Source organism: Leopardus geoffroyi, chromosome C1 (assembly GCF_018350155.1).
Source record: "Leopardus geoffroyi isolate Oge1 chromosome C1, O.geoffroyi_Oge1_pat1.0, whole genome shotgun sequence".
Taxonomy (NCBI): domain Eukaryota; kingdom Metazoa; phylum Chordata; class Mammalia; order Carnivora; family Felidae; genus Leopardus; species Leopardus geoffroyi.
Window position 1 is genome coordinate 140,462,105 of NC_059328.1, and position 21,771 is coordinate 140,483,875.

Here is a 21,771-nt window from a genome sequence, read left to right on the forward strand (position 1 = left end):
ATTTTTGATAACATACTTAATTGGTTCCATGTGGGCAAAGCAATTTACCCTGAGATGATTATTTCCACCAGTGGGATGTGCAGGCTCAGCCATCTGCGAGGGAGAACAGTTGGCTCCTGCAGATGAAGTGTTTGAGTGTTTGTAGTTTTCAAAGAGGCCAGGTAATTTTACAAATTAAAAAAAAAATACGAAAGTTCTGCTTACGAGAGGCAAAACTCTAAGTTGAGTACGTAAAAGCATATCAGTGCAAGTAAGAGCGCATCAGCGAAAAGGACAGCGACAACCTGGCATTCCTGGCATCCTCTATGGATGCTCATCCTTAAATGCCCACCAGGCCCTGCATGCGCTGGGCACTCTCTAGAGCATGACTCACCAGACCCCCCTGTGCCTGAGCATAAATGAAGGCAAGGATACAAGTACCTTTAGAGTACTTGTACTCTTCAGAAGGCAGGAAGGGCCAATTAAGGGGTGGAGAGGGGGAGGGCTAGGAGGGCCTCCTGGAATTACCCATCCCTCAGACACAAGCTAAAAGCCTGTAATGCCTCCATATCCACATGTGCCCTCAGCATGCTGCCCCGTGGACATTGGATATGGGCCCAAGACAGCCCTTAGGAGGGTCACCTCTGCACGGCATAGATTTTAGTAATGAAGACTCTTCTTAGCTGATACTTACCGTCCCCAGGAATTCTTAACCATATCAAGTCAACCAGATAAAGACATCAGATTGAATCAGAGAAATTGCCACTTTTATAGGTCAAAAATGGTCAAACATAAGGAAATTTTTAATGATTCAACCTAATATTTATATTTACATATCGACATAGCTATATAAGTGGACACATAAAAATGAATCACTGGAAATCTAGTGTGCCTATTTTTTTTTCAATATTTATTTTTGAGAGAGAGTGCAAGCGGGGGAAGAGCAGAGAGAGAGAGATGCACACACACAGAATCTGAAGCAGACTCCTCACTGCTAGGGCAGAGCCTGATGTGGGTCTCAAACTCATGCATAAGCTGTGAGACCATGACCTGAGCCAAAGTTGGATGTTTAACCAATTGTGCCACCCAGGTGCCCCTAGAGTGCCTATTTTTAATTGAAATTTTTATTGAGACAATTGTATATTCATAAGCAACTATAAGAAATAATATAGGGAGATCCCATGTTTACTTTACCCACTTTCCCCCAACGGTAACAATTTGAAAACTATAGAATAATATCACAACCAGGTTACTAACATTGATATAGTCAATCCACCTGTCTTATTCAAACTTCCCCAATTTTCCTTGTGTTCATTTGTATGTGTGTGTATTTAGTTCTACACAGTTTCTCACATGTGTAAGTTTGTGTATCCATCACCAAGTCAAGACATTAAATAGTTTTAATAGCGCAAGAATCCCTTCTATAAGCCTCCCCTCCTTCCTCTCACCCTGCCCCCCAACCGCTCCCATCCCTAACCCCTGGCAACCACTAATATTGCCTCCATTTCTAAAATGTTGTCATTTTAAAAATGTTAAATAAATGGAATCATACAGAATATAACCTTTGGATTGCTTTTGTTTTCACTTTGCATAATTCCCTGGAATTTCATTCAAGTTGTTGAATGTATTAATAGTTTACTTTTATTGCTAGTATTCATTCCATAGTATTGAGGTACTGCAGTGTGTTTAACCATTCATTCATTGAAGGACATCTGGATTGTTTCCAGTTGTGGGCTATTACAAATAAAGTTGCTGTGAGCCTTTGCATATAGGCTTTTGTGTGACTTTTAGTTTTCATTTCTCAGAGATAAATGCCCCAGAGTGTAACTGCTGGGTCATATAGTAGTTACATGTTTAGTTTTGTAAGAAACTGCCAGGTTTTAGAATCCTTTTTAAAAAATGAAAATGTCTACCTTCAGGATTCTGTGCTCAGTCTAAAAAATTAATTTTTTCTCTTGATCCTTTTTCTAGCCACGCCATATCCTGGTGGATTTAAGTGTTTCACCTGTGAAAAGGCAGCAGACAATTATGAGTGCAACCGATGGGCTCCAGACATCTACTGTCCTCGAGGTAAACTCTCAGTATACAGATTGGGGTGCTCATGAGTGAACAGCCTTGTTGACTTTGATGCATAGGTAGAGAGAGGCATGCTTGAAATCTCAGCCACTTCTCTTGTCTAAGGCTATTAGTAGATCTCTTATCATCAAAGGTTCTCAGAGACCTCAGCTAATCATAGGATTGCCCCCTTCCTCATGAAGCAGCATTGGAGTGCCAGTAGAGGTAAGTGCTGGCTTTGGCTGCCCTCTTCCCCAGCCAAAGGGAGGACAAGAGGAGAACAACCAGCCTTTTGGCCACTCTTTGAAGCATTAGTCATTACACAGTAACTTCCTTTATGTAAAGTTTGAATTGATGTTCATATAAAGATCCCATTTATTGCATATTTTGCCAGAGGCTTCTATTCTGAGACTGCATGAAAGCTAGAATTCTAAATGCCATCATTGCACACACACACACACACACACACACACACACTCACAACCCTGAGCTATTTAAGCCATTAAGTTCTTTTTGAAGGAAGAGATAGATGCCCAATTGAAGCATGACATTTTGACCCAAAGGCCCATTTCAAAATGAAGTAGATGCTTCACATCCATATTTGTATCTCTTTTATCCTTTTGAATAAAAAGATGGTTATATTTAGCTATGGAGTCACTGTTAATTGGCTATTTTAATTTTGGAGGAGAGTTGGTTCATTTGATGGAGAGATGGTGAGGACAGAACATTTTATTGACAAATGTTTGAGTGAGTAGATGGGCTTTGCTGATGACTTAATCCAGTTGTTAAAATGACTGAACACACCAACCCTGAATCTATTATATTTTTACATAATGCAGGAGTCTCATACCCTAGTGGAAGGCATCCTGTCTTCCCTGGAGGACTGGACATTGGGAGAACATGGAAAGTGCAATTAAAAGACAAGTGTCAGCTGCCTAAGCCAGTAGTATTTTGCCCATGAACTTCCATCTAGGCTGCCCAGTAGAAACACTTATGGATCTGTTCAAAATCACTGGCCCTCCCTAGACCAGTGGTCCTCAGTCTCCAGCATGATCAGCATTCCCTGGATGGCTTGTTAAAACACAGATTTATGCCTCTCCCCTTGCCCCATTCCTGAAACAGTAAGTCTGTGATGGGGTCTGAGAATTTGCATTTCTAAGGAGTTCCCAGGTGATGCAGATGCTGCTGGTGCGGAGACCACATGGTAAGAAATGCAGTTCTAGGGAACTTGAACCTGCATCTCTGAGATGAGGGCCCTGCGCTGGTGTAGTTCAGTATCACAGGTGATTCTAATGAACGGTCAGGGACAAGAACCACTGGGAGCGCCTCCCCCCACTAATAGAGAGTGAAAGGTACTGTTGTCATTTCTAGCTTCCTCTTGTTTACTTTTAGGTTGAGATGTTAATGGGGCCCCAAAAGACCACAGGGAAGAGAAAAACATGGAGACGCTAAAGATTGGCTGATTCACAAGCTAGATATCCAGCCATCCCGGTAATCAAAGATAAGTCCTGTCTGCATTGCCTTCTGCAGTCCTGTGCTTATTTTGGAATAAGCCAGTGTTTTTCTAACGTTTCCCCAGCAGAGTGAACATTTGGGTAGGTTGCTGATGGATTTGGTTTAACCACCACTTCTCAAACTTGATGGTACGTTGAAATGGGGGAGGAGGGATGGGATTTTAAAACACTGATGCCCGGTCCGTCGTCAGGGATTTATGTTTAAATAGCACAGGGTATGGCTGAGCATAAGGATTTTTGAACTCACCCTGGGTAGTTCTAATATGCAGCAAAATTTGAGAACCACTGTAAACAGTGACTCTGGACAAACACAGGGTGATTTGCTTGGGTAGCCAATCAACTTTGGGATGGTTCCAGCAGGGACAGAGCTGGCAGATTAGCTTTTGAAACCATTGCCACAAGTCAGACATATTCAGAGGAAATGTGGCAGTGCTTTCCTCGGTATTGCCTAGCAAAGAGGATGCAGAGGACAAGGAGGGATCGTGAACTGGTGCTCTCAGGCTTTGGGCCAGATTTCATAGAGGCCCAGTCCAAGTCTGATGGTGTGCAAGTATATCCCTGTCACAAAGGAAAAACAGGTGACCGGTAGCACTCTGCTTGAATTCCTCTCAGGAAAAGAGGAAGATCCCTTCGGATGCTTTCTTCAAAGGTCAAAATCTATTCTTCCAAAGTACAGATATCTGAAAGTATCACAGCGTTCACACAATTTCCCCCTTTTCCCTTTTTTCCTCCCACTTTTATCTTTTTGTCCTTACATTTATAAGGATAAATGGAAAGTGTTGCCCTGAGGCTTCATGACACAGAACCACCACGCCAGGCTTTTGGGGGGCATCATGCAGTGAAAGATAGGAATCTGGTTTCTTTGTTCAGGGAGCTCCCCAGTTAGGGGAGATAAGATCTGAAGGTATCAAATGTCAAAAATATCAGGACAAAAGCAAGTACCAAATGCAGCCTGGCGTTCAGTGCTGTGGGAGCTTATGGGGACAATGACTCTGTGGGGACTGAGGTGGCCAGTGGCAGCATTGTGGGCTGAGAAGAGGCAACAGCCCTACGAGTAGGCAGCAGAAGTAAGATGTTGAAGAAGACGTGTCTTCTGAGAAGTCACGCGACTCAAAGGTACGGAGATGGGATTCCCAGGTGTGCTCCATGGACAGGGAGAGACCCGAACTGGGTACAGGAACTAATTTGTGTCGGAGAATAGTAGGAGCAAAGTGGTGGAGTTTGTTTATTTTTGTGAGGCCTTGAACATCAGGTAAGGAATGGGGACTAAAGCTGTAACCTGAGAAGAGACGAAGCCACGGTCAATTTTCTTCTTCCTCTGGGTTTTCTCCAGATTTTTCTAATGATGAAAATGGCATCATTATTATTAGATTAAAATATGAATTGTGTCTAACTACTGAAAAGTACTGACTGACCCTAGATTTATTTTTTTCTGTTTGTTATTAGTTTGGAGCAGCTATAGGACTACCAACAGGCTTTGTAAGCAGGGCTCAGTAGCTGCTATGGAAAAACATCCTAGCTTTCTGCGATATTCCTGGTTTTTGTTTATTTTTATGACACATTTAGCTAGGTTTTAAGTATCACATGATGTGAAAATAACTTGTTGAAAGCAAAAAAAACCAACAACAGCAACACAATTTTATGTAGGTATTTAATCTTATCTCCATGGAATAAGCCCACGTTCCAAATTGCTCAGGGGCTCGCCTGGATCTTAAGAATTTTCTAAAACTGAATTCAATCAAATGGATGTAAATAGAGACTGTTGTATTTTAGCAGCTGAGGTAAGCTTGCTTCCAGATTCGACAGACTTGTTGCGAATCATCATTTGGTAAAACAAGCATCCAGAAAGCTTCATCCTCACTAGAATCACTCTGTAGGAAAATGGTGGCATCAGCCACCTTCCTCTAGCTAACTCAGGTTCCCCGTCACTCTACCTTTTCAAGTGTGTGTTAGGCAAATATTTTCTTCTCCATCACTTTGTTAGTGCTTCCAGCACTTAACAGACTCCTGACACCATACTCTTGCCTTAGAACATGAACATTTAAGAGCCCTCCATAACTGACTCTCATTGTTTCACTTGGTTGGCTTCCGTTTAGGCTTTGGTCTCTGAGCACTTCCTGTGCAATAACTCTAGTCAGAAAGGATCTTGAAATTATATTATATGAGGGACCAGTTAAAGGAACTGGTGAAAGCAAAGAAGAGTTAATAGCATGCCCTGAGTTCACAGATTTTGCCTATGTGCAAGATTAAAAGCTCCTTGAGAATGGGGTTGTCTCAGTGTTTATTAAGAGTCTCTGGAAATAAATGTCAAGTCAAAAACATTATAATTTCCAGAAAAGCTCATTCTGTAGAGGATGCCTAAGCAGCCAAGGCTTTTATGTTTCTTCTTGATTATGAAGTACAGATGCCTCTCTTTGAGGCAAAATCTTCCCTTGAAATTACTACTGATGCAACATCAGACCAAGAGAAATCTCGAGACAGAGGGACACATATCCTTTGGGTTCTGGCTTCTGTGCTGTTCACAGCTTTTCTGTAGAAGTCAAGGAAAAGCTGGACATGACCCTGGAGGACTCTTCATATGTCTGTCTGTTATCTAGTGTAAGTAGGAAATACATAAATGTGGTCCCCAGCATAACTGAAGACAAGCTCCAAGGTTACATGTTTCCAGGAAAGACTTCTTTATTGTTGATTCTTTCAGATGGAGCCCAGGCTGAGACAGTTCTTGTGTTTTACTTTACCTGAGGGTGGATTTTTTTTCTCTTTTGGGCAATCTTAGGATATAGTCCTTCAGGGTTTCTACCATTCGATAGGGGTCTGTACTCTAGCTCTAAACCCCACGAGGACCCCAGGCCTTGCATCTTCTTATAGTTTATCTGTTAACATCTCCCAGCCCCGCCTCCATCCTGGGTAGAGAACTCAGAGCCTAGTGCTGGCTTTTGGAATTTCCTTCACTTTCAGGAGAGTTCATTTGTATATCTATAGAAAGTATTGGCTATATATTATCCAATACTCTTGGCTGCTATGTAATGAAATGGTGTTCAGGTGATCTATTTTGTCATATTGCTAAATGGAAGCCTTAGACTTCCTCCTTTTTCTTTTAAGTAAAAATTTTTAACTTAAAGTTTAACATACATACCAGAAAGTGAATAGGTCATAGGTGCTGAGCTCATTGAATTTTCACAAACTGCACAGGCTGTGTGTCTGTCACCTGTGTTAAGCTACAGAACCTCAGAAGGCCACTAGGGTCCCCCACTCATTACACCCTACCTCTCAGAGGTAACACTGTTGTGACTGCTATCACTGAGCTATGTATCCATGGAATCACAGAATGTATCCCTTTCTTTTTCTCATTTTCTACGTGAAATTCATCTATGTTTTTGTGAGCCGCATAGTTATTCTCTCAGATGTATAGTAGATCGTTATACGAATATGCTAAAATTCATCCTTCCACTCTCAATAGACGTGTGGATTGTTTCAAGGTTTTGAGCGTTGTGGGCGCACTTGTCCATGTATTTCGGTACACGTATGTGTGCATTTCCGCTAGGTCTATCCCAGTGGGGTTGCTGGGCATGCAGCAGGCGTGCTTTGGCCTTAACCGGATACTGCCTAGTGGTTTTCCAGAATGACTGTACCAGTTTATACTATCCGCAGCAGTGCCTGAGAGTGCCAGTTGCTGCACAGGCTTGCCAACACTTAGTGTTAACAGAGACCATGGAAGCTGGAAGTTAATGGAATGACATTTTTAAAGCGCTGCAAGTAAAGAACTGTTACCCTAGAATTCTGTACCGAGACGGCCAGCCTCACTTCTCCATATATCCCATCTCTCCCAGCTGCCTGCTGGCTCTGAATTCCTGTTTGTGCCTCCCAATTCCCTTGAGAGTGACAGAGGCTCTGCTCAGCTTCTTTGCCCTTAGCAGGGCTTTCTGCTTGGCTTCTCAGCCTTCATGTGTGCAGCTTTTGAGTCAGCAGGTGCCTTGAGGGGAGAACAAGAATAGAATGTCATGCTCAACTCAGTGTGCTGTTCGTCTCGCTGATACCTTGCTCTTCAAATCCTATCTGCCTTGGTAGCTCACCTATGCTTTCACAGAGGTTTTTGTTGCTTTAATTTTATCTGGCTATTTTAATTTTATTCTGTTGTTTCTCAGTAAGAAGATACAAGCCAGTTCATTTCAGCTGGCATTGTGATGCCCAGATTTACTCTTTACTCTTTTATTAGAACTTTTCCAGGGGTGCCGGGGTGGCTCAGTCAGTTAGGCCTCTGACTTTGGCACAGGTCATGATCTCATGGTTCATAAGTTTGAGCCCCATGTCAGGCTCTGTGCTGACAGCTCAGAGCCTGGAGCCTGCTTTGGATTCTGTGTTTTCCTTTCTCTCTGCCCCTCGCCCACTCATTTTCTTTCTCCCTCTCTTTCTCTCTCTCAAAAATAAATAGACATTTAAAAGAACTTTAAAAAAAAAGAACTTTTCCAGTAATTTTTAACCCCAAAGTTATATCAGCCTAAACAAGATGGCTTCCTTTTGACACCCTGAAATCATCTAACCTACTGCAATTCAGTGTTTTTGCCCAAGTATTTTCTATTAACATAATTGCCCCAGATAGGAAGCATCTATTTGATGTTTTTGTCTTATCACTTTTATTTTAACTACTGTCCTCTATAAGATCCTGTTTACCCTCACTGCTTTTGTATACCTCCCCAACCACCTTTTTGGTCTTTGCCTGGTTATAAGCACATAGCTTTATGAATTTCAAAGATTTGCTTTAAAAGAGAGATTCCTCAAGTTAATATGTGACCTGTCCTTAGCAGGTATGGAACATTTTTTTTTTTGAAAAAACAAGACCAAAACAAAAACCAAGATATCATCATGGAAGCAGCACCCTGATTAAGAAATGGATTATTTTCAGTAGCCCAGAGGCTTCTTACATGACTGCTTTCAGCTACTGTCTCTACCACCAAGGATCCTCTTATAGGCTCAGTAGTGTCCCCCCGACCTCAAAGTTCACATGTGAAACCTAATCCCCAGTATTCCTGAATATGATTGTAGTTAAAGATTGGGTCCTTAAAGTAGTAATTCAGGTTCAGTGATGAAGAGGAGATTAGGACACAGATTCGCACAGAGGAAAGACCATGAAAAGATAGAGGGAGAAGTGGCCCATCTGTGAGCCAAGGAAAGAAGCCTCAGAAGAAATAAACCTTATTGACACCTTAACTTGGACTTTCAGCCTCCAGAACTGTGAAAAAATAGATTTCTTCTGTGTAGGTCACCTAGTCTAAGGTACTTTGTTATGCAGTTTATGTGCAATCTAGAATTACCCTGAATCTAAAACCAGACTAAGATAGTACCAAAAAACAACAACAAAACAAAAACAAACAAAAGCCACACCAAACCCCTGAAATCTAATATTCCTTATGAATATAATCACAAACACCCTTAATATAATATTAACAAATAAAATTTAGCAATATATAAAAATAAGCCTGACCAAATAGAGCTTATTTCAGGAATGCAGGTCTGCTTCAATATTTGAAAATCACCCAGTGTAATCCACAATATTAACAGGCTGAAGATGAAAAATCATATGTCAATATCAACTGAAGCAGAAAAAGCATTTGGCAAAATTCAGTACCATTCATGATCAACAACTTTCAGAAAAACAGTATGAGAGAAACTTCCTCAATTTGATAAAGAATATTTATTTTAAAAAACCCGTAGCAAGGATACTTAATAGTGAAAGACAAAATACTTCCCTGTTAAGATCAAAAACCAGGCAAGGATATCACTTTAATCATTCTTATCCAATATCCTACTGAAAGTTCTACCCAGTGCAATAAGGCAAGAAAAGGAAATGAAAGGCATACAGATTGGAAAGGAAGAGATAAAACTGTCCCATGTCACAGATGACACGATTTTCTAAGTAGAAAAATCTCAACACTTCTACACAAAACTCTTAGCACTATTAAGTTCAGCAAGGTCACAAAATACTAAGATTAAGACACAAAATTCAATTGTACTCATATATACTATCAATTAACACATGATCATTGAATTTAAAAATATAATACTACTTATAATGGTTCAAAAAATATTAAATACTTCAAGGTAAATGTAACGAAACACATATAGGACTTGTATGCTGAAACTATAAATGCTAATGAAAGAATTCCAAGGAAATTTAAGTAAATGGAGAGGCCATGTTCATGAATTGAAAGACTCTACATGGTAAAGATGTCAAATCTGTCCAAATTTATGTGCAGATTTTACACAATTCCTATCAAATTCTAGCAAAATTGTTTGTAGTTCTGGACAAGATTATTATACAATTTATATGGAAAGGTAAGAAACAAGAATAGCTGAAACAGTTCTGAAAATGGAATTTAAGTGGGAGGAACCAATCAATCCTCTTTCCAGAATCATCATATGGCTACAGTAATCAGGACTGTGGTATTGTCAGAAGGATAGAGACATAGATCAATGGAACAGAATAGAGATTTCAGAAAGAGACTCTCAAAATATGCCCAATTTTTTTTACAAGGATACAAAATTCAGTTCACTAGAGGAAAGAGCCTTTGCAACAAACATGCTTGCAGGAGCATTTGGACATCCAGGGGCAAAAAATGAACCTCAACCCAAGTATTACACTTACAAAAGTTAACTCAAAATTAATCTAGACTTAAATGTCAAATCTAAAACTATATGACCTTTAGGGGAAAAGCACAGGAGGAAATCTTCGAGATCTAAGGCTAGGCAAAAAGTTCTTAGACTTGATATAAAAAGCATGATCCATAAAAGGAAAACTTGGTAAATTGGATTTCATCAAAATTAAAAACTTTTGCTCTACATAAGACTCTGTTAATAGGAGGAAAATACCAATAACAAACTGACATAAAATATTTGCTAACCAAATATCTGACAAAGTACTAGTATCTAAAATGTATAAAGAATTCTGAAAACACAACAATAAAAAAGGAAACGAAATAAGCAAGAAAAGGACAAAAACCATGAGCAGATATTTCACCAAGGAAAATAAACAGATGGCAAATAAACACATGTTCAACATCATTTAGCCATTCAGAAAATCCAAATTAAAAACATGAGATAACACTATATATCTATCAGAATGTCTAAAATAAAAAAAAAAAATAGCAACACTATCAAATGCCAGTAAGAATTAGGAGAAACTAGATCATACATATATTGTGGGTGGGAGTATAAAATAGTACAGCCACTCTCGAAAACATTATGGCAGTTTCTTAAACAGTTAAACAGAGACCTACCGTATAACCTAGTAATGCCACTTCTGAGCATTTACCCCAGAGAAATGAGAACCTATGTTCACATTAAAGCATTTATACAAGTGTTGATAACAGTTTCATTCATAATATCCATAACCTAGATACCCTTTCAATGGGTGAATGGTTAAACCAACCTTGGTACATCCACAGCATGGAATACTACTCAGGATTAAAAATTAACAAACTGTTGATACAATAATCCTGATAACTCTCAAGTGAATAAGGCTGAGTGAAAATGCCTAATCCCCAAAGTTTGCGTACTTTATGAGTCCATTTATATAACATCCCTAAAATGACAAATTTATAGAAATGGAGCACAGATTAGTGGTTGCCGAGGATTAAGGAGGGGTGGGAAGAGGAGGGACAAGGATGTGAGAATAAAAAGTGGACATGAGTGGTCCTTGTGGAGGTAGAAATGTTCTGTATCTTGACTGCATCCATATCAATATCCTGATTGTGATACTATAGTTTTGCAATGTGTTGCCATTTGGGGAAAACTGGGTGAAGGGTACATGAGATCCTTCCGTATTATTTCTTACAAACTCATGTGAATCTGTAACTATCTCAAAATAAATTTAAAAAATCAACCAGTAAAAAACAAAAAGATACATCAGTTGTGCTAATGTTGAGAAACACTGATCTAGAAGGAAAGCCAGATATAACAAATGAGGAAGCTAAGAAGGCCTGTGAACCCGGTTGGGAGGAAAATCAAGGAAGGGTTCACAGAATTCATCACATTTATATTGAACCTTGAAGAAAAGGTTTCCAGGAGCAGAAGATAGGGGGAAATTTTTTTTGTTGTGAAGAATGGTCAAAGGATATAACATGGTGTCTCAAGGTATCCAGTAGGCAATGAGGAGATAGTCTGGGGCCTAGATTAAGTGTAATGTTGAATAAGAATAAAGTGCTGAGTTTCAAATGCCAAGCTCTGAGTTATAAATGTAATCAATACTTCTAGCAAGGAAGCAAAGCTACTCCTATATCCTCTTTATTTTTTTTTTTTTAAGAGAGAGAGAGAGATTGAGTGCTTGCGAGCAGGGGAGGGATAGGGAGAGAGGGAGACAGAGGATCTGAAGCGGGCTCTGTGCTGACAGCAGAGAGCCCAATGCTGGAATCAAACTCACAAATGGAACGTGAGATCATGACCTAAGCCAAAGTCTGACGCTCAACTGAATGAGCCACCCAGGTGCCCCTCCTACTATATTACTGGCACACAGCTTCAGGAGAAGAGAGAGAGTAACAGACCACCTACTGACCACTCCAGTAGGCCAAATAAACCTAGCAGTATTGAGCCAGGGCTGCCTGACAGCTAGGGTTCACTCAGGCTCTCATAGACAGTGAGTAGCATGATCTGACCTTGGTTTCAGCAATACATCGGATGGCTGTCTGACACCTGCATTAGAAAGGAGAGGTCAGAGACAAAGAAGACAGGAAATGATGAGGTCCTGCACTGGGAAAATGGAAAATGGAACAGAAAGATTAGGGTAATGAACACATTTCAGGGAACTTAAAGACACCTGGCTTGGGAAGAGAAGTCTGAGCTAATTCTGAATTTCCTAGTCCGAGATGGAGGTGCCACATCTCAGGACTCAGGATGTCCCTTCCTGAGATAAAAACACTGGAAAGATAAACAAATGGGAAGGGAGGAATATGAGTTATTTGAGATATGTGAGGTCTGAGGTGCTGCTTGCAATGTCCAGGAGATAGCCAGAGATTGGTTCTATAGTTTGGGAGAGAGAATCAGACTGAAAACAACGTTGGAGGTTGGATGAGGTCACTTCAGTGAGAAGAGAATAGGCTCAAGAACAGATCATGGGAGAATATCAACATTCAGGTTAGAGAAAGGGTTGGAAGAGAAGAGACCAGAGATGCAGAAAAAAATCTAGAAGACAAAACTCTGAAGCCCAGGGGAATCACACGGAGGACATTATACATAGTAAAGCCCAAGAGCTGCAATGAAATCCTTTGGGGTCAGACATGGGAGAAGGGGATCCAGTGGGACACTTAGGCAAAGTCATTGCAGAGGAGGACCTGGAAATAGCTGGATGTGAAGGACTGAGGGCACGGTAAGGAACCAGGCTGGAAGTATGCCACCAGATGCCACTGGACTTTCAGTTTTTCAGCATAATTTGCAATATTATGATTACAGTTATTTTCCTGCCACTAATTTTCTTGCACATGGTGAATTGTTCTCTGGCATCACTTTAATCATTATATATGTTTGCAAAGAAACCAAAACTAGTAGAGCCACAGGGAATAACTGAGTGGCGGGAAAGCCTTTTACCACAGAATTGGTCATTTTTAATTCAAATCATTTAATATATATGTTGTTGAAACTCATTTTCTATTATTGGAAGCTGAATATTTGTGGGTAAATGGAAATTTACATTTTAGTTTTGAACGTTGTTTTGATTTTAGAACTAGGTTAAGGAATTTGTGTGTGTATGTGTATTTCATGAAAATTATAAATTTTGTGTTTTCCAATAGTTGATTAAGCTCTCTTAATGAGTTCTGCTTTCAATTGCATGCCTGTGAGTCTTCCAGAAAAATACTTTTGTTTCACAACCTCTGGGAATACCATGCTGTTGCAGAATATGAGATTTTAGAGGCCGAAACTAACCTGGTAGAAATTCAAACCCATCTTTTATCTTTTAGATAAAAGCCTTTGAAATCCTTTTAGTGTGAAGTTATCAGCAGGCTTGAGTCTCATATAACCTCATTACTAACCCAAGGATTATTCGGGATGCATGGAGAGTAATGCTCAGTGGCTGAAACTCCTTTTTTTATCAATTCTACAGCCCAGTGATAAGCCACATGTGGTCCACCTCGTTCTGCTTGGGAAATGCTGCCTGCTTGCCTTGGAGATCACAATACACATTCAAGGCTCTCCTAAGTTGTGCTCTAAAGAAACCTGTTCAACTTTATTTGAATATTTTCAAAACTTATTTAACTACAGAACCTTGTTTTACATTAACATTTCATAACTCACCCAGGGGTTTTGTAAGATAAGAAGTGGGATGGATACTTCTAAGAGACTGACACTTCGGATCTGAGGTTGCTGCTGCTGGAAATAATGGGATGTTCTCAAAATATCTTTGTTTTGAGGGTCAGATTTAGTGAGTGCAAGACAATTTTTTATCCAGCCTCATCACTGATCATTTTTGTTCCTCCCCCCTCCCCCCCCCCCCCCAGGATTTTAAGAATGAGCTTATTAAGTACTGGACTTTGGCATATCTTCCTCATTAGTTGTTATCTGTGCAGTGGAATAAATTTGCAATTAATAAATTAAAAGAGAGTTTGTTATGGGCATAAAAGTAAGAGCAAAAAGTAGTTATATCAAGTTCACCAATTGTTACTCAAAGCTTACTGAAGATAAGAGAATTTAATACTTGGGGGACAAACCTGATTTCCAAAGCTGAAACCATATAATGATTTACTTATTCCATAAATGTATGATCTTATCTGCTCCAATTTACATTTGGAGCAGTTAAACCTCTGGCATCTGCTCCTGGTTCTGTATGAAGAGGAGACAGGAGATAAGAACATTCCTGTCTTTATTGCTTTTTTGAGCATCTCAAGGTGGGATGCAGTGGGAAAGGGGTACCTGTCATGGCCATAAGTGTCCAAGTTTGCTATCAAAGAAGTAAACCAGTCTTCTTTGGGTTTACTTCTTTGGGAAATGTGGTAAATCCCTCAGGCCACTGGCCTCCATTTGTTAAAACCTGTCACAGGCTTAAAATCTTTTTTTAAAAATCAGAGGAGAGCTGCCACCTGCTTCCCATCAGAAAAACAATCACTCCAATTCTAAAATATTTTAGGGCTTTGGGAGAATCATTTCCAGGTGCAAAATTGTCAACTTTTCCTGTGAGTTCATAGGGTGGCTGTACTTACACGACTCCCAAAGAGCTCTCCAGGACCCTGAGCTAGCTAGGACTGCCTTGACCTGATTCCCACCAATAAAATTCTGGTCAGGGTACAGTGTGGGAACAGCATTTTGGAGAGGGCATTGACCAGACTCAGCCCAAGTACACCCACCAGTAGTGTAACCATTAAGAAAATCTCTGTCCATAGTGAGACTCAATCAGAGGTCACTCAGGTTCCTGTCAGGTGGGGAGGGGGGTGTTAGGAAGATTATTAAAACCCCTGGGTTTTTATGACTCTCAAGATGTGTCAGTGTGGTCTGTATTAGCTCATTCTCAGGGCCTAAAATTCTCAAGCTTTCTTCTTTGGACATTAGTGCTTTGGTTAAAAGCTGCCAAAATTGTGACAGAATCTGGTGGGGGGAATTTTTATTGCCTAATAAATAATATCATAGAAGGTCATAATTCCATATTAGCCACTAAATATCCAAAATGTATAAAGCATGCAAAGTGGAATCCAAGATATGGATGAAAAACAGCTCAGTGACATTTCTTAAGAATTATTCATTCTCTTTTTCATTCTGAAAGTGGAGCAGGAACATTCTCCTAAATCCCAGGCTTAGAAAGCTGAACACTGCCTAGAGGCCTTAAAGAATTACTTTGACAAAGCCATTTTTCTTTAGCCTTTAAATTTGAAAGAGAAAAATTCTCCATGGTAGTTTGGAGGAAATCTTAAGTTTTTGGATTCCTAAGACCTGGAGGATGTCTAGAAACTTACATCATGGTCGGTCTTCATCTGCCATTTTAGAAGACACTGAAATCATACTAGGGAGAAATGATGCCCTTCCATTTCGGAACACCTTCATTATTGAGTTAGTTTTCTTCTGTAATGAATTCCAAGATCTAGCTATGCTCATTGTCAAGAAGTTCTTTCTTTTGGATAAAGTCATTTTCTGAAGATAAAATGAATTGGTTTTTAATTATTCAGCCCTTACTTGGGAATAGCTGTTTCCAAAGCACGCACACACACACACACGCACACACACATGAGCCTCTGCTATAGTCTTTTAACTCTTTGAAGACCGTTGTTACCTGCCTAACTTTTTGTTTTTTTAAAAATTTTTTTTTTCAACGTTTATTTATTTTTGGGACAGAGAGAGACAGAGCATGAACGGGGGAGGGGCAGAGAGAGGGAGACACAGAGTCGGAAACAGGCTCCAGGCTCCGAGCCATCAGCCCAGAGCCCGACGCGGGGCTCGAACTCACGGACCGCGAGATCGTGACCTGGCTGAAGTCGGACGCTTAACCGACTGCGCCACCCAGGCGCCCCCTAACTTTTTGTTTTTAAACCCTGTGTTCTTTGAACTTTTTCACCCCTTTATCTTCTCCCAAATTTCTGATTCTCATATCCTAATCGTCCCTCCAGACCTCTCCTTCCCTAAAAATAAAAAGCAATACAGTGGCAAAATTTGTTGAAAGGCAAAGAGTCATACCACTATATCTTGGTTTATGGGGATGACGACGGGCCAAGAGACCAATATTCTTCAGAAGGCTCTCTTCCTACCATGGCGAAGCGCATCTCTCCAAGGACGTCTATGGGATTGGACGTAAACTCAACACAGTGTACATCTCATGTGCTGTTAAATCTCTTCAGGACTTGTAATGTTGACCCTTCTGTTGTTTCGCTTCCAGGCAGGTCGGGTTAACATTTCCCATCTCAATTGAAACATATTTTTTCTCTGTTGACAGAGACCAGATACTGCTACACTCAGCATACAATGGAAGTCACAGGAAACAGCATCTCTGTCACCAAACGCTGCGTTCCACTGGAAGAGTGCTTGTCCACTGGCTGCAGAGATTCTGAGCATGAAGGCCACAAGGTGTGGGCAACAAAGCAAGTGACTGGTACAGCATAGTTAGTCTTCCTCCACCACAGATGCGCGCCCATGCTCATGAGCCAATTCCCACTCCCTGGTGTAACCTGGCTTTTGAGTACTTTTATACCATTATGAGAAGATTCTCCTTTCCTGTTTGCTCTAAAAGAATAAAAATTTACAGCAGAGCATAGGAAAACCGGTTTAATTATGTAAACACAACACCAAGAAGATATTGAAAGTTGTAATCCCTTCCTTTCCTCAGAAGAAAGTAGTAAAGCCACTGGAAGGAAGAGGAATGAGAGATCAGTTACATCCTCACGATAAAGCATTGCAGATGTAGCAACAATTCATTCAGCTGAGGATGGCCACGGCAGTTGAGCATCAATAATTATCTGTGAAGTGAGGCTCATGTCTTTATTGGAATGCTGATTTGGGGAAGGTATCCATTGGCTCCTGAATAATTTGATTAGGTGATCAGAGAACCATCTCCTTGTGGGTTGGCTCCCTCTTAAACTCTATCTGGTGCCTATATGGAAGCACTCAGTATAAAGTGAACTTCAAGTGCAGCCCTGAAGGAGAATATAAAGAACCAGAGAAATGCAGCCTGACTTGTGGTTGGAGTGGAGAATGCCCCCGACTCTCCTGCTGATGGTTCAGAGCTGGCTCCACATATAATCCTGTATATCAGGCAGGCCTTGGCCTTTATTTGGAGTTAGCTCACTTCTCCCCATCAGGCTGCCTTCCTGGTGTCAGAAGCAACTTCTACTCTCAGTACCCTGGAGGGGCACGTTTAGTAGGGGCTTCAAGAAGACACCTAATTTTCAAGCAGCTTGTGAAATACAGTAAGAATTAAATTTTAAAATATAGTATACCAACTTGATCCTGGTTTGAAATATAAAAGCTATGTTCAAGGGTTTTACCTACCTCTCACCCCACTCCCAGAAAGCTAGGCTCTCAGGCCTTATTGTGCTGCTTTACCATGGATCAAGTTAAAGATCAGAGAAGTAACATCATGTGCAAAGGTCACACAGCTGGTAATTCTGTCTGACAGAATTCAAACTCACTTCTCACCTTCAGTTTCTCTCCTCAACATTATAATGTCTCCCTAGCCCATGTCAACTGTGACAAGACTCAAATCCCTGCAAGATAATGACTGAATAGGATATTTGCCATCAGACAATTTTTCAAATATTATGGTGCATATGGGCCACTCGAGGATCTTGTTAAAATGCAGATTCTGATTCACTAAATTTGGGGCGAGGTTTGAGATTCTGCATTTCTAATGGGCTCCAGGTGATGTGGAAGCTGCTAATCTGTACTTTGTGTAGCCATGGCCCCAAGTAATTTCTGTCAACAATCCTTTAGATTTCTTTCTTTCTTATGGTCCATGAATAAAGTTGGATAAAGCAGGAGTAATTGCATTAATGCAAACCCTTCAAACTTTAACTCACCCACAAGAATGGTGATAATTGTATGGACAGTTCTAATGAAAGCAAATAGTTCAGTTTAAGTTGGGTTGTTTCCACTTTGTGTACACTGTGAAAATTTGGCAAGTGAAAGTTTACCCTCTGAACAGCTTCCCCAAGTAGTCAGAAAGGGTTTCTTTGAGATAGGAGGGTATTAGAATCCCCATTACCCAGATGGAAAAGCTGAGACCTAGGAAGGTTATAAAACCATGTAATAAGCATGTGATGGGATGTCAAAAGCAGAACTCGTGTTCCTGGAAGCTGAGTCCAGGGTTTTTTTTTTTTTTTTTTTTTTGGCCACATTGCTTCCAGATGAAATCTCATCCCACTTCCTTAAATGCAGGGTCGGTGCCTCTTTTGTAGAACAGGTCACTTTCATTTCAGTCTTACTGTGAGGGAGACAGTTCCTTCCAAGTTCCCTGCCTCCTTCCAAGATCTGCTAGCTTCTCATCACCCTTCTGTTTCTCTTCCTTTCTTTCAGGTCTGCACTTCCTGTTGTGAAGGAAATATCTGTAACTTGCCACTCCCCCGAAATGAAACCGATGCCACATTTGCCACAACATCACCCATAAATCAGACAAATGGGCACCCACACTGCATGTCAGTGATCGTGTCCTGCTTGTGGGTGTGGTTGGGACTCACATTATAGCAGCTCAAAGACGCCATGTATAGTAGCAATCCATGGGGATCTCCATGGTCCATAGTCATGCATGAGTCGTTGGCTTGACAATAGTTACACATGGGAAACCACAACACTCACAGATGTCTTCACAGCCAAGCATCGCCATTTACCATGAGGAACAAGCGTTGTGTCAGTGTAGTCATTTCAAGTCCAAGACCTCATCAAAGCCAGCCTGCCCCCAAAATAGACCCTGGGTCGTATACCACGAACCTTTCTTTTCACTCCAGGAAATAGTTCTGCATTTATTGATGTCTGAGTCTCTTTATTTGGAATACATGCATGAGCCACAAGAGGTCCTGGGACCCTTGAGATGTTAGATGATATGTTATGTGGACATGCATAGATGTGTGTGCTTCAGGAAAAAGGTAAAGACCACTGGTTTGGATATGACTTTATTTATAGCTTTAGAATTTTAAAACTTTGATTCCAAAAGGAACAGACTGTTTCCTTGGAGACTCTGACTGAGTCCCTAAAAAAGTAGTATGCAGTTGTCCAATTTAATTTTCCCAACATTTTTCTCCCAGTGGTGGGAATCCTATTCCCTCTGCTCTCTGTGGGAAATAAAAGGCAATCATAAATTTGTTGTATAGGGGGAGGGCTAGCTGGAGAAAGATTTTTCCCAACTTAATGGAACTATTATCCATAAAGTACCTTGCATAGCCTTGCATTAAAATTGGTGAGATTGACCTTGATTTGGCACCTCATTGTGCTCCATGAGATCCTGGGTTCTACCTGGGCCAAAGGGTATCCAAAGAGTCCCAAAGCAGGATGGAGTTTTCTCCAGTCATGGGTCTATTCAGGCATAGATAATCTAAGGAGAGAGAGGATATCAGAATGAAAGGAAAAAGACATGTACAGATTGACCCGAGTTCACCGCGAGGGCCCAATCAGTAGCTTAGTCAGATTGTCCTTGTGCACTTCATACTGCCAGAGAGCCCTTGGGGTTCTTCCTCTTCCAAATCCTCAGTGACTTTAGGGAGAAGGTTCTACACTACATTATCTCAAGACTGATAGGGAAGGAAGACATAATATCCTAGAATGAGAAGGAGGTAAGCCAGTTGGGTGATGGTGAGACTAGTAAGGAGACCCAGGGGGAGTTTTTCTTTTAGGTGATTGCTTTTGAAGTAGATGGTAAAATTTTTGCCATCCTTCCTGTATTTTTTGGCCTGAGTTACAACTTTTCCTTCTTCCTTGTAAATCATTTATACAATATTTATTTTTGTATGGGGTAACTAGAAACTAAAATATATTGTAAAATATTCTTTATTCTAAACAAAATGACTAAATTAGAATACTTATTTTTCAACAGTGGTAGAGCCTGTAATATATGTTTGTTGAAGGTTATCTATAATACTTGCACCAGTGTTGAAAAATATTAACTTATGCTTGAGCAAGAGTAATGTGTTGGCCTCAAGGGTTTCACTCATTGTTTCGTCAGTGGTGTTGTCCCAGAAATGTTCAGGTGGTGACGATCACTGGTATGAGTTTCTCTGCAGGGTTATGGGGCATATTTTCATGAAATTTGGTGGAGCCATTGCTGATAAACAGGAGAGCATTGTCAGGGTCCATCTGCCCTGCACTGGAAAATGTCTGTGGCTCATAAAATGAGGCCCCCTCAGGGATTACCAAATATGAACTGAGAGCGGTAACTCTGATACAAAATAATCTAAATTGCATCAAATGGCCTTAAATCAGAGTTTGGTAGGCTTATCAATACTTTGCTTATAACTGGGGTGAGAGAAGTAGAGGGAGAGAAAGCAAGATATTTACTAAGCACCTCTTATGTGGCAGGCACTATGCTAAGCACTTTATATATGTATGTATGTATTAAGTCCTGTAAAACCTGCAAGCACCCTGAAAGGAATATTACTAGTATTTTCACTTTACAGATGAAGGTACTAAGGCTCTAAGAAGCTCAATAACATGAAGCCTTTCCCTCCCTATTTAAGTTATATAGGTTGAGGTGGGATTGAAGAGTGCAGGGACAATGGAATTACCACCCCTAGGAAAACTTCCAGACCTGACCATGGGAATTTGACCCTCTGATCATGTGGAGTTTGTCTAGTCCTGCCTCTGCAGGATGCCATTTGTGTGGGTCCCCTAGATGGTGTTTTTTCTTTAAGGGGTGGAGGTACAGCTTCCTAGTTCATTCCTCTTGCTAAAAGAGGTAACAGGTCAATTGCTATAATTGCTAGAAATGCTTTAAGACAGTGAAAACTTGATGTTGTACGTATCTACAAGTCCCATTTTTTGTGCATGGCCACTCTCCACTGATACCTGCCAAGTACTGCATGCAATTTGAGTGAGAGACAGAATCCAAATGCTGGTTCTTAATCATAAATCGACCACTCCAGAGCTTCCCTGTCTGGTGTGCAGGGACCAAGTCCACAGTGATGTGAACTCATCTGCCACCCGGGGGATCACTGCAAACTCTACACAGATTTGACTGCATGCACCTTGAGTGCCTGTCAGAATGGCTGACGTTTCATTCTCTTGAAAGAAAGTGGTTGGTTCACCTTCCCCAGCCTCAAGAAGCCAAGGAAGGGCCATTCGTGTGGAAAGCCCAGGACTGGTCATCCATCTGACTTTTATACCACATTAAACTTTCCCTCAAATCCCACTGTTGGTGACTGCTTGAAGTGCAAACAGCCATGATGTGTACATTAACCTATGTGCCACTTATTTATTTTCAGACTCCCCATAGCATTCATGTCAATAGAGATTAATGCCTAAATTTTGTAAATATTGTACATTTTGTAAATCAATGAATAAAGGTTTTAAGTGTATCTCATCAGGCTCCTCCCTGTAAATGTACATGTCAATCAATGATTAAGGCATTCAGGTTATGTATAAGGCGTAGGGCTTAGGATCACAGGGAACTTCCTCCAAGAGCACATTTTCTCGTTGTACAGACAAGACATACACGCATGAAAAGATACAAGACAATTCACTCATGCCAAATGATTCATGTAGACAGTAAGTGCTGCAGAAAATCAAAGAGGGAAAGATTACCAGACTTTTTAATCAGGTCTACAGTTTCCCTAGA

General features: G+C 40.6%; 1 protein-coding gene across 5 annotated transcripts in view; it reads left to right on the forward strand.

Annotated features, from left to right (window-relative positions):
* Positions 1-21,511, forward strand: part of LYPD6 (LY6/PLAUR domain containing 6) — a 124,162-nt gene extending 102,651 nt beyond the window's left edge. For 4 of the 5 annotated variants that reach the window (XM_045479765.1, XM_045479763.1, XM_045479764.1 and 1 more), the window contains 3 exons: positions 1,951-2,049; positions 16,450-16,580; positions 18,525-21,511. In XM_045479765.1, the coding sequence (XP_045335721.1) occupies positions 1,951-2,049; positions 16,450-16,580; positions 18,525-18,692 (398 nt within the window). In that variant the 3' untranslated portion in view covers positions 18,693-21,511. Of the gene's footprint in view, positions 1-1,950; positions 2,050-16,449; positions 16,606-18,524 lie in introns of all 5 variants that reach the window. The other variant, XM_045479768.1, reaches the window with a different exon arrangement.
* The last annotated feature ends 260 nt before the right edge of the window (positions 21,512-21,771 follow it).